Source organism: Equus przewalskii, chromosome 8 (assembly GCF_037783145.1).
Source record: "Equus przewalskii isolate Varuska chromosome 8, EquPr2, whole genome shotgun sequence".
Classification (NCBI taxonomy): domain Eukaryota; kingdom Metazoa; phylum Chordata; class Mammalia; order Perissodactyla; family Equidae; genus Equus; species Equus przewalskii.
In genome coordinates, this window is record NC_091838.1 from 84333222 (window position 1) to 84346573 (window position 13352).

The window sequence follows — 13352 nt, forward strand, 5'->3', positions numbered from 1 at the left end:
TGAGTTAAGACTTAATACTATTTCAACTCGAGTGGAGACTTTACTTTGATGCTGGGTTTTCCTACTAGGGGTTAAAATTTGATTGTGCTGAAGTGAACAGCTCTTGCCTACCTAGTTCAGGGTCTTAGGTGTGTGCTGATATTCACCACATGCATTAGGACCATGTGGTGACTGACCGACCTTTGAGTCACTTGCAGAGGTCCTGCCAGCAGATGGCTCAATCATCTAGTCAGCAGACTCAGTCAATTCTAGGGGAAAAGGGTGATGGGGTCATTGGCAACCTGCTAACACATCAAAATGGTTGAGCTGAAAATCTCATCCATACCCCTTCTGGGCCTGTATCGTTGGCAAGCCAGCCTGGTGCACGTCCCTCAGCCGTCGCTGTTCAGTTCCTACTCTGCTAAAATGACAAGGGCGGCTGTGGTTGCATAGCTCTGCATGCGGAGCCCCGTGAGGCCTTCCCCTCTGTCAGGGGAGCCCTCCACAGCTCGTTCTGATGTGACTAGTGTCCTACCCACTGAATTTTCCAGAGCAACATAAAATGGAAATAAAAACCTTTTCTTTAAAAATAAGCAGCTATTGCAATCCCTATCAAAATCCCAATGATGTTTTTTTTGCAGAAATAGGAAAACCATCCTAAAATTTATATGATATCCCAAGGGATCCCGAATAACCAAAACCTTCCTGAAAAAGAAGAACAAAGCTGGAGGACTCACATCCTGATTTCGAAAGTTACTACCAAGCTGCAGTAATCAGACCCGTGTGGTCCTGGCCGAGAGGAAGAAATACAGACCAATGCAAGAGAACAGAAAGCCTCGCATATATGGTCAAATGGTTTTCGACAAGGGTGCCAAGACCATTTAATGGGAAAAGACAGTCTTTTCAACAAATGGTACTGGGGAAATTGGATATCCGTGTGCAGAAAGATGAAATTGGAGCCTTACCTCGTACCACATAAAAAAATTAACTCAAAATGGATCACAGACCTAAATGTAAGCCCTAAAACTAAAACTCCTAGAATAAAACATAGGACAAAAGCTCCATGACATTGGATGTGGCAATGATTTCTTTGATATGACACCAAAGGCACAGGCAACAAAAGAAAAAATAGACAAATTGGACTTCATGAAAATTTTTAAAAATTTGTACGTCATATATGTTATCCACAGAGTAAAAAGGCAACCCACAGAATGGAAGAAGATATTTGAAAATCATACATATGATGAGGGATTAATACTCAGAATATATAGAGAGCTCCTAAAACTCACCTACAAAAAACGAAACAACCTGTTTCAAAAATGGACAAAGGAGTTGAATAGAAATTTCTCCAAAAAAGATATACGAATGGCCAATAAGCACATGAAAAGATGCCATCACTAATCATTAGAGAAATGCAAATCAAAGCTACAATGAAATACCACCTCACACCCATTAGGATGGCTAAAATAAAAAAACCAGAAACAAGTGTTGGCAAGGATGTGGAGAAATGGGACCCCTTGTGCACTGTTGGTTAGAACATAAAGTGGCACAGCCACTGTGAAAAACAGTATGGCGGTTCCTCAAAAAATTAAAAATAACCATATTAGCACAATCCCCCTTCTGGGTATATACCCAGAATTCGAAAGCAGGGTCTCAAAGAGATATCTGCACTCCCATATTCACACAGCATTATTCACAACAGCCAAAATGCAGAAGCAACCCGAGTGTTCATCGACGGATGAATGGATAAATGAAATGTGGTATATGCAAACAATGGAATGTTATTCAACCTAAGGAAGGAAGTTCTGCAATATGTTACAACATGGATGAACCTTGAGGACATTAGGCTAAGTGAAATAAGCCAGTCACAAAAAGACAAATCCTGTATGATTCCACTTACACTCATGCTTTGTTTAACAACAAGGATACGTTCTGAGAAATGTGTCAGGTGATTTTGTCGTGCAAACATCATAGAGTGTATGAAGGGGAACAAAATTTGCCACCCTAAATTGTGTCTCTTTAACATAGGATTATTTTAGGCTGATTATTTTTAAGAAACGAAAGACTCAAAGTTTTTCTCTTTACCTCCTCCTTAACAGCCTAGAAGAATTCAGATAAAAAACTTGTCTCAGGAAGCGAGGTATTGCCTTAGCATAACATGAACTAGGTTGCAGACAGGGGGAACCTAGAAAAGGCTGTTTGCTGGGCTCACTTCTGTGTTCTCTTTCTCTGTGGCTGAAGAAACACTGATTTTCCAAATATTTGCCCCTTCTCACCTACCTGTGAATTGCCTTCCTTCCCTTTGAAGTCCCCGACTCTCCCCACCCCACCCCAACGTCTTTTTTTGTCTTTAGCTCAGGATGGTATTTAAGGTGAGGGCTTTGGCCATTTTGGTGAGTTGCTCAGTTTTCCTGGGTTTCTCCCATGTATACATGTTGTTAAACTTTTGTTTGTTTTTTTCCTGTTATTCTGTCTCATGTCAATTCTTAGACCAACCAGAAGAACCTAGATGGGTAGAGGAAAATTTCTTCCTCCCCTACAGCACTTACACAAACCTAGGTGGTACAGCTCACTCTACATCAAGGCTGCATGGTACTAATCTTATCAGACTACAGAACGTCACTATGTGGCACGTGACTGTGCATGAGATACTGAGTCATCATAGTCTAGGGACAGAGAGAATGGTGGTGGCTGGGGCTGCGGAGAGAAAGATGGGGAGTCACTGTTTAATGGGGACAGTCTCAGTTTCACAAGATGAAGAGAGCTGTGTGGTTGAATGGTAGTGATGGTTGCACGACGATGTGAATGTGTTTAATGTCACTGAACTGTATAGTTGAAAATGGGTAAGATAGTAAACTTTATGTTATGTGTATTTTAACACAATAAAGAAAAGAAAAAAAAAAACCCCAGCAGTTGTGTTTTTAGGACATTTTTGTTTTCCTCCAATAAAAGTTATATACTTTTATTTAAGGAGGCTTGTTACCGTGTTAACTTTCTAGCAACAAGAAGCTTTCCTTGAAGAAAGATGTTCCTGAGTGGGGCCTTTTCCAACTGTTAATGGAGGTAGGGTTTTAAAAATACAGTATTTACAGCCATAAAACAAAACAAATTCAGACCAAATCCTAGAACAGAAGTAATGCATATCCAAATTTTGGGGTTTTTTCCAAAAAGATATAGATTCCTACAACACATTTTTCAGGGAATGCATCTTTGCCATGGGGGCCTCAGTTTCCCAGTTACATAGCCCATCAGCAGTTTACTGGCCCAGCTGACCCCGTCTGTTCCACTGCACTGAGGGGCAAAGTGTCCCGCACAGGGTGACTGACGGGCTGTGAGCGGAACCCGTAGAACTCAGCCCCAGGAACTCCATCTCTCCATTCTGTTTTTCTGGGGGAAAAAAGCAAAGATCCTCCATCAGATGTCCTTATATTTGAGAAAAGAAAACAAAGGCAGCTAAAAATGGGTACATAATGCACTTTGCGATGTATTTCCAAGACCAAGAACCAGAAGGCAAAATATTTTGAGAAAACAGAAGTAATGTGAGTCCAAATCAAGTGGGAACCAACGTGCCAGCTGCTTTGTCACAGCTGTTCTTCCCAACTTGGCAGGAATTTTGATTAAATAAAATCATACTAATTTACATTCATTTTTTATTCTTTCCCCCAAATTCTCTCACTCTTCAAAATAAACACACCTCCTAAGCCAGCCATGCCTCTCCCACTGACCCCCCAGTGGAGGCACTCAGCTCGGCTCCAGGCAGGAGGGACTTCCAAAGGACTGCTTGGTGTCCCGTGTGGGAAGAGCATCCAAATTAAGAAAATCTGAAATAATAATTTATCAAGTTTAAACTTTAAATGCAAACAAGCTTGCTTACAGAGGCCTGAAAAGAAAGGGAAGTGAGCATTCACACCAGAGGGGCCGACGCAGCGGAAGCGTGACCGTCACCTTTGCCATCAAAGACTTGCCACCTCACAGGATGGCTGGAAAATTCAATGCTGAGAAAAACACCTAAAACTGAAGCTTTCCCTCAGAAAATGACAGCAGGTCTCACGTTAACTGTTAGTAGACCTAGAGATGTTTATGTTCTACGTGGGCTTTTTTTCAGGAACAGACAGCATGTCCACTGTGACCTGGTGCTGAGTAATCAGTGTGTGTAACACATTCAGCAGACACATGTTGGTGCCAACCGCTAGTGCTCAGAGCAGCATGCATGGCCGAGCGCTGTGAGGGGGTCAGGCTTCCCCTGGCGCTCTGTCCCTCTGCCGCACACTGAGGCCAAGTTGGTATCCATTCCATTCAAACAGTGGCCGGACATAGTACTTGGCTTTCTTCACCAAGCTGGTGCAAGGCGTTTCTCCCACGTGGGACGGCACCGACACGTCCACCTGCAGACAGTGCAGCTGAGATGGCTGTTGGCATAGATGTAGGCACCTGGCTGCCCAGCGCAGCTGCTCACGGCCTCTGCAGGAGGGAGCTCGGGGGTGCCTTGGTGGGGAGGGGGCTCTCACCCCGGGATCGTGTGCCTTCAGTAGCGGCTGCTCCAGGGCCTTTTCCTCCAGCCTGAGTGGCAGTCCCACTCCGCTGTGCACCCCTGCTTTCACAGAGTGAGACCGGCCCGAGTCTCGTCCTCTCTTTCTTGCCCCTTTTCTTCCCTTCGCCCAGGCTCTGTCCTGTCCCCAACTGCACTGAGATGGTGCGCCCCCATTGTCTGCACCCGCTGTCTGGATGTGCTGTTCCTGCAAGTGGGGGGTCCTCAGAGAGAGGCCAGTCTTGGTCTTTCCTGGCTCCCAGCATATTTCTTGGGCTTCCCTCCAGTCTCTATGACTGCCCTGGGACCCCTGGCGGGATGGAGCCCTTCCCTTGGCGAGGCTCTGCTCATCTTGGAGTTTCTTCATCATGTGAAGTGCCTTACTTTCCTGGCTAGCCCCCTACCTGTCACTGCAACTTCAGTTGTCATGGGCACGTCCCCAGTGAAGGCGAAGAGGACATGTGCCAGATGGGATGGCAGCTGGGAGAAAGCTGATGAGAGGGCTGTGTCAGGGCAGAGGTGGGGCTGGGGCCAGAGGCAGGACTTGTGGAGGGTTAACCCAGGAGATGGGTCAGCCAGGACCACCTGGAGCAGGGGAGAAACTGTGGGGTTATGGCTAAGGGGGGCATGGGGCAGTGTTGTCATTTTACATCTAAGTCTCAGGAGACTCAGGCATGTTCATAAGCTGGGGAGGGGCTGTGAGACAAACGAGTCCTGGTCGCAGAGAGCTTTGTTGTGATAGGGTCGCTTCGCTGAGGACAGGAGGGGCAGTCCCTCCTGGGACATGGGAGGGCAGAAGTCCACCAGCTTACCACCTGCGTGTTGTTGGCCTTGTGCAGAACGCTCCTAGCCCTTCTGAAGAGCGGGTACCCTGCACACACTTATCCAGGCCCTTCTTCGTGTGAGGCATTAAGTAGGTTCTGTGGGCAAGAAGGATGGTCAGATGTGCTCCTTTCCTCCCGTGGTGGGGCAGAGATGGATGATTTTGTTTTGAGTAGCCCCAGTAGAGAGAGAGGCGCCGGCAGGGTGCCGGGGTGCTTGCCTTACCTTCCACGATGTTCCGCAATGTTTTCTCTCCTCAGCTGGCACATCCATACCGGACGATGATCCTGAGGGCCATGGAGGTGGTTGTGAGCAATCACATCAGTGAGCTGGACAAGGACATGGCCAGGGCCATCATCCTCCTGGCCTCCAGCGAGATGACCAAGGCGAAGGTACAGGGGGCGCCAGCCAAGGCCCCCACCCTGACCTGGCAGACTCGGCCCTGGCTTGGGGATAGAAGCTTGTTTCTGGGTCTTTCTAGCGCGTTAAAAATTGTGCCTGGCTGCCTTGGGCTGACCCTTGGTCCTGTACACTGACTGGCCCCCTGGGGCGGGGAGGGTCACCTCATAATTTCAGAGGTGGAAACTGAAGCAGAGAGCAAAATCCCTAAACTCTGAGGGCAAATGTAGGGCTACCGGTGCCCACATCTTGGTGTTTGGGGGCGGTGCTGGGCTCAGCCTGGGACCCGGCCCACAGTGGCAGCACTTGCTTTGTCACAGTGAGCCTGAAAACAGGCAGCTTGTCCTTGGCCGGTGTGACGGAGGGCAGAGTGTCTCGTTTTTGCCTCTTGAGCCATTTCAGGGTGAGGTACTGCCTCCTTTGGTTGGTTGGGGTCTGAGTTCAGATTCTTTTTTGGATACAGGAATTGGTTTATGACTGGCAGCAGGCTGCCAGCAACGTCCTTGTGGCTGTGGGAAAGAGGTTCATTGGCCGAGTGATGGAAGAGATGCTGAGCAAGTTCCAGCCTGGGATCCTGCCCCACTGTTTTGTTGTGCAGACGCTCGCCAACCTCTCTGTCTCCAATGGTAGGCGACAGCTTGTCCTTGACCTTCTTCTGCCCGTGTTCTTGAGCAAGTCATGAGGACCTTTGAGAGCCCACTGCTGCCTCAGTTCCTCACCACCCGACCCAGCCTGTGCAGAAGGAGCCCTGGCTGTGTGGCCAGGGTGCCCTCTGCCTCTCCCTGGGGCACAGAGGGTGCAGGAAGGATGGGGGCTGGCAGTGGGGCCTCTGTGACAAGTTCCCTTCTTGCAGTGTTCGGCATGGTGCCCTTCCTGACGTCCATCCTGAACACCATGCTGCCCATGCTGGGCATGGCCAAGCACGACACGATGCGGGTGGTGTTCTGCTGTGGTAAGATGGTCTCCACGGGCAGGGGCTGGGTGCTGCCTGCCCATTCCTTGGCCTTTTGTCTCCATTGTCCCTTTGGGAGGGGCCGTGGCTCCTTTAGGCGCAGGAGGTGGGCAGAACAGTTAGAGGAAGGGTGACTGCAGAGGCTTGGGCTGGGTGGGCACTGCTGGAAGCAGAGATTCAGCCTCTGTCCTCTGGCTGCTTCTCTCTACTGCTGGGTAACCCTCCTAGCCTACACCATGATCCTCTGAGGCCTGGACACCTGGGAGTGCGGGAAGAGACTTCCTCAAAGTCACAGTGAATTCCCATTTCTCTCCCCGCTCCATGCTGAAAGAGTGAGCACTCCCTGGGCATCTTGGAACGGGGTATTCACTCTCCTCCCACCTTCTGTGTCTGTGCTCTCTGTGTGCCTGGGCAGGGGGCGGCGCCTCGTGGTGTGGCCCTTGGTGGGAAGGGAGGTGTTCCTGTTTTAAGGGAAGCAGAGGGTCCTGAAACACAAGGGGTATGGGGGCCTGGGCCTGCCCTAGCAGCCACCACACAGCCCTCGTTCTTTGGCTTCCTTGTGTCCCCAGCGTCCCGATGACCCATCTCAGGAAAACTGCCAGCTCTGGTACTGAGGGGAGGGAATGGGAGCACCCAGGCTGACGGAGGTCCCCCAGGAGGACTGGACCCTCGTTAATCCCCCATCCTCCTCGGCTGGCACCAGCAAGGGAAGGGCATGGCAGGGCCTGTGGACGTGCGGGAGGGCGTGGTGAGGGCCTGGTTACAGCAGGGGCATGGTGACGTGATGGGGGCAGGGGCAGGGGCTGCACAAAGCTCAGCTGAGGGGTCAGATCTTTGCCAGCTGACCTTGTGTCGCTGCCACCTCTTGGTGCACCAGAGAAGGGGTGGTGGTTGTGGAGGGACCCTGAGGAAGCTGCCATCACCACCCACACCTGAGGGCTTTTGTAGTAGAGGCCTAGAGCTTTGGGCTCCAGCCCACCCTGCCCACGATGGCTTTGGGTCCAGGATCTCCCTCCTCACCCCCCACCCAACTCTTAGGGGCCGAGGAGGGGCTCCAGCTCCTGCCAGCCCTCCTCACAGCCCCAGCGCTCCCACCTCTCCTTTCCCTGCCATGGCCTCTTTGTGCCTTCCTCTCGCAGGCTCCTCCCACTTGTGAGTGTCGGCAGGCTCCTTGGGTTGAATGATAGAAATGCTCATCGACCAACCTAATTTTGGCTAAGAAGGGATTTGTGACAGGATCATGCGGCAGCTGAGCCAGGAATTCCCACTCAGCTGGGAATGCTGGAGCAGGACACTGAAGGGACCGAGACAGGGTGGTGGGGGTGTAGGGGTGTGGACCTTAAGTGAATACTTCGGTAAAAACAGGACTGGGAAGTGTGGGGACTGGGGAGGATGGCCTAGGGCTAGCTGCCTCCAGGCTGGAGGGGGAATAAGAGCCAGGTGTCTGACCGGAGTGTTGAGTCATTGGTGGCTCAGCACACCTCTTCTGAGAAGCACACGCATCAATCCTTGCACCTGCACAGGCTCTGAGCAGAAAGCTGGCTTGCAGTTCTGAAGAATTCTTGGTCCCTGCCTCTTCACAGGCCTAAAGCCCCCTGCAGTTTTTACCATGTTGATCTTTTGTATGTGAAACAAGTGGGTTTAGCCAACACACACTGTTGTTGGATGCTCTCATGTGGAAATGTGCACTCCGTGCTATGAACAGCACGTTCAGTGTCTGCAGTTGGAGGAGAGAGGGGTCTTGCCCATTGGCATGGCCTCAGTCAGGCCAGTAGAGTCTACATTGGCCCATCAGTGGCATGGGTGGGCTGAGGGAGGGCTGAGGCCTCCTGCCCTTCCAGGCAACCTCTGCTTCTGGGCAGATCTGTGTCCACTGTAGGAAGGAGGCTCAGGTCCAGCTGAGAACAGGGGCACTGGGCTGAGAACAGGAGTAAGCGCACACTTGAAGGTTCTCACTCGTGCAGTTCACAGGATGCTGTGGCCAGGCAGGAGGGGATGGGGAGAAGACCCCAGAGACAGCACCGACGTTTCCAGACAGCTGGCACACGGTTGGCCTGGCCACACTGTCCAGCACCAAAAGGCAGGCAAAAATTACTGCCCGTTAGGAAAGCCTCTAATAGGAAAGAGTGCACCCAGATAAACAGAAACCTGAGACTTAGGGGAGGCAGGCAGTTCTAGGAGAAGAAAACAGACAAGAAGGAAAATCTGTAAAAAGAAGATGATACATTCATGAGATGAGCATGGTGCTATGAAGATGCTACATTCAGAGAATATAGTTGAGCTTTTGAGAATTAAAAAACGTGATAACAGAAAGCTTGGAAGAGAAAGTTGAGGAAATCCCCCAGAAAATAGAGCAAAAATGCAAAAATATGGAAAACGAGAGGAAAGGAAGAATTAGCAGGCTAGCCCATGAAGCCAGGATTTGCATAACAGACACCTTAGAGAAAATAAACAAAGTGGAATGGGGGAGTGGTGAAATAATCCCCAGCATACCTGGAACTGGAGATGTTCCAGATAGAAAGGTCCTTGAGTACCCACACCAAGGTGCTTTTGTGGGGGAGAATGGTCCAAGAGGAGGGTGGGGAAATGGAACGGCCTTGGCTTCTCCCCAGCTCGAGGGAGAGCGCGGCACAGCCCTGACGGAAGAGGCCAGTGGGAATTCGAACCCTGTCTGGATGCCCTTGGAGGGTGGAATAAAGACTTTTTTTGAGAAGCAAGGGTCAGGAGGGGTGTGGCTCCACATGCTGTGGCTGAGGGAGACCCAGGATGCCTGGCAGGAGAAGTGGAGTTTGTATTAGTGCCTTGTGCCTGGGGAACCGAGGAGACTCACACCTGAGACACTCCCTAGCTCCAGGAACGAAGCCGTGTGTGAAGCGAGTGGGTTGACTCTGAGCAGCTGTGTGTGTGTGTGTGGTGGGGGTGGTCCTAGAGGGAGGGCTGGAAAGGGCTGGCCCTGGCCTTGTGGGGAATGGGTGAAGAACATTGCAGATGCATTGGAGATAAAGATCCAAACCCCAGTGTTTACTTTTAGAGAAAGGGAAACTGGGGGGAAGCGGATGTGAGAATTGCTCTTTTAGCCTGTGTGTGTGTGTGTATAACTGATTAAAAATTAGAACCTAATAACAAATTGGGGGAGTGGCTTTTGCTTCTGGCAACATAGTGGTGTGTTATCCTGAAAAGCCTTCCCACTACAAAATACCTAGAAATGCTGGTCAGTTGGACCAATATCCTGAGTGTACAGCCCCAGGAGGTAAGAGAGTAGGGTGGACAGGGAGGGTGGGAGAGGGGCGCTGGGTGGGAGGCCTCCTGCTGCCCCAGGGCACCTGCCGCCTGGATTTCAGCAGCTGTGTGGGCAGGCGGGAGACAAGGCCTTGCAGTGCTAGGCAGGGGAGGAGCAGAACCCACCTGAACTTCACCCTCCAAGGCCCCATACTCAACGAGAGGACGGCCAACGAGACAGAAACCTTCCGCTACATGGCTCCAGGAGGTGGTTTTCTTTTAAAATTTTAAATTCTCTCTCGAGAGCTTGTAGCCATGGTTGCTCTCACGTAGATGCAGGATTCAGGTTTATTCTTTCTGTTGGCCTGGAAAGCCTAAGCTGAGAAATTAGCCTTATAATTGGGCTGGGTTAGAGGTGTCCTGGGCAGGGGTATGTGAAGCTGCAGATTCCTGGGGGAGGTCACCTTCAAGGTGGTCTCACATGCTACTGCAGCCCCCTCCTCCGGCACTGGGCTGGCCGGCTGGGGCTCTGGCCTTGGGATCCCTGGCCGTGTGGTGCTGCCTCTCCTGGCCGGTCCTCTCCACATGTCTGGCTTTCTTTTCCAGTCTCCTCTTCCGCTACCCAGCCCATTTACAGGTCTGTACCTGAGCATGGGCTTCCCCACCTGGAAGTCCATGGCGTAGTCATCTTCACAGACACAGGGCACTGTCTCAGGGTCTGCCCACCTCAGCCTGGTGCTCTCCACCTTCGGTCCCCTTCCCACTCTCCTCGCACCCAGGACTTCTTCCTGCACGTGCCAGGGGTGCCCCACGCCGTGCCTGACATTGCAGCCCTTGCCAAGTGTGTGGCATGTGTGTCTGTGAGGGGTGAGGTGGGCACGGTACCCCTTCCTTTTACTTTCCAGCAGACTGGAGTGGGCCGGGTGCTGTGGCCTGAGGGCGTTTGGGGAGGTTGGTGCCTGTGGTGGTTTCCTAGGTCCGCCATAACCAAGTGCCACAATCTGAGGGCATGTGGGGAGGTTGGTGCCTGTGCTGGTTCCTAGGGCTGCCATAACCAAGTGCCACGAACTGAGGGCATGTGGGGAGGTTGGTGCCTGTGCTGGTTCCTGGGGCCGCCATAACAAAGTGCCACAAACTGGGAGCCTTACGACAACAGAAATGTTTTCTCTCACAGTTCAGGAGGCCAGAAGTCTAGCATCAAGGTGTTGGCAGGGTCACGTGCTCTCTGAGACTCTGGGGAGAATCCTTCCATTCTCCCCTGGTGTCTGGAGGTGGTCGTCCATCCTTGGCATCTTGGCTTGTGGCTGCATCACTCCATTCTGTGGCTGTGCCGTCTCTGTGTGTCTGTGTTTCTCCTCTTCTTACAAGGACACAGTCATGTTGGATTTAAGGCCCACCCTACCCCACTGTGACCTCATCTTAACTAATTACATCTGCAAAGACCCTATTTCTGAAGAAGGTCCCATTGTGAGGTTCTGGGAAGGACGTGAATTTGGGGCACACTGTCCACCCCAGTACCGTCCTGGAGTCCTGCACTTGGTCAGTGTGTTTGGGAGCGTGTCTTGCAGGCCATTGTGGGATTTCAGGAGGGGCAGGCATGCAGATGTAGGGTGTTGCAAGTGAGTCTGTGTGGCCGTGGCCCACAGCTGCTTACACTGTGGCATCATCGTAGCTCTGCAGCACTTCAGCGAGAGCACCCTGGAGTATCTGGCCAACCTGGACCAAGCCCCTGACCCCACGGTCAGGAAGGATGCCTTTGCCACCGACATCTTCAGTGCCTACCACATCCTCTTTCACAACTGGCTGCAGAGCCGTGAAGCCAAGGTATGGCCTGTTCAGTCTGTTAAGAACCTGTGGTCTCACCTTGCTGGCCACTCTGTCCCACCCCAAGCCTGGCCCACCACCACGAGGGCCCACTCCAATCACCTGGGCCTCTTCTTCTGTCTTCAGGCTCTCAGTGGGGAACGATTTGGCAGGGAGGGGGATGGAGCCCTGGAGTCTACACGTGTCCCGCCCCCACTGCTGGTGCCCTGCACTCAGGAGGTGGGGGTCTTGTCAAGGAGTGGGGGTGCCTTGTGCAGGGTCTCACCTGCAGGTCCCCATAGGATATGGCTTGTTTGCTGAGACCTAGTTGCTGTGGACACACCCTTCCTGCCGCCAGCCTACTCTGCCCTGAGGCCTCAGCACTGCCTGGGGGAAGAGCTGAGCCATGATGACAGCATGGTGGATGGGTGTCTCCTGCATAGGCCCTGTGGCCTGGCCCTTTAGGACCCCCTGGTCACGTGATAATCTGGGTTTACTCACTTCCTCTCCTGGGTTCTTGGTGAATGGGCTCTTTGCTGTTCTGTCCCGTGTTGACTGTGAGCATTGCTGAGCTGGTTTGGAAATTAACACCATGTCACTGTCTCCTCTCAGCTCCGGCTTGCTGTGGTGGAGGCCCTGGGGCCCATGAGTCACCTGCTGCCCAGCGAGAAGCTGGAGGAACAGCTCCCCAAGCTCCTGCCCGGAGTCCTCGCTCTCTACAGGAAGCATGCTGAGACCTTCCACGTGTCCAAGGTGCATGCCCGTGTGCTGTGGCCTGTGCAGAGTTCAGTCCACTGTCCGATATCAGAGGACCCGTCTCAGACAGGAGGGTGTAGGCACCCAGCAGAGAGTAGCCCTGAGAGCTTTTCAGATTCAGTGGTGGATGGTGTCAACTCTAAAAATAAACAGCTAGTTATTTTACCAGCAAAATAAGTTTATTTGGGAATGGCCAAGGAATTGCAATTTGGGACACACAAACTATGGTGAACCATAGGCAAGTCCAGAGAACAGAGGAGGGGAGCGTTCTTTTATAGAGGAAAAGAGAAAGTTGGGAGGGGCTATTCTGAATGAAAATTCATTGGAAGAGAGTGAGAGTTGGGGTTGTGGCAGTTTCTCATTGGCTGGGTTGATGCTGGGCAAAGAGAAAATCTTCCTTCCTCTTGCTGAGGTATGTAAAGTAAGCTTCTTCCTGCTGAGGTATGTAAAGTAAGCTGACAGTGGTACATATTTGAGAGCTCCCCGATCAGGGCGTCCCAGCTTCATTTTGAATGAGGTTTTCCCTTATTCATTTTCACATTTACCCATCTTGATCAAAATCTTTCCTTGAAAGCATTGCTGATCAAGAGTCAGGTTTTCCACATTTGGTGGTTTTGTCCCTTGGTGCCAGGAATGATCTTTCCTGGTTGTCATGTCCCACATTGGAGGGCAAGTAGACAGACTGGAAAATAGTGAGGCCACATTTAAGTAACAAGGAAGGGTGGAAGCGAGAACTCTCAGACATTTCCCATCTAAAGTCTATATCTTATCAAGGTTGTAATCATTGGAGATCATCTCACAGTGCTGAGCTATCATCACCCTGTTGGATATGTTGTTTCTACAAAGATTTGACAGGTAGCAGGTACAAAGCTTAAAAGTAATTGTAGAAAGCAG

At 51.3% G+C, this 13352-nt stretch overlaps 1 protein-coding gene across 36 annotated transcripts in view; it reads left to right on the forward strand.

Annotated features, from left to right (window-relative positions):
* The window catches only part of MROH1 (maestro heat like repeat family member 1), a 99788-nt gene that overhangs the window by 26459 nt on the left and 59977 nt on the right, over positions 1-13352 (forward strand). For all 36 annotated transcript variants that reach the window (XR_011543303.1, XR_011543304.1, XR_011543305.1 and 33 more), the window contains 5 exons: positions 5590-5721; positions 6192-6354; positions 6582-6680; positions 11572-11723; positions 12315-12455. Coding sequence is in view for 30 of the 36 variants with exons in the window: in XM_070631259.1 (XP_070487360.1) it covers positions 5590-5721; positions 6192-6354; positions 6582-6680; positions 11572-11723; positions 12315-12455 (687 nt within the window). In the remaining 6 variants the exon portion in view is untranslated. The remainder of the gene's footprint in view (positions 1-5589; positions 5722-6191; positions 6355-6581; positions 6681-11571; positions 11724-12314; positions 12456-13352) is intronic.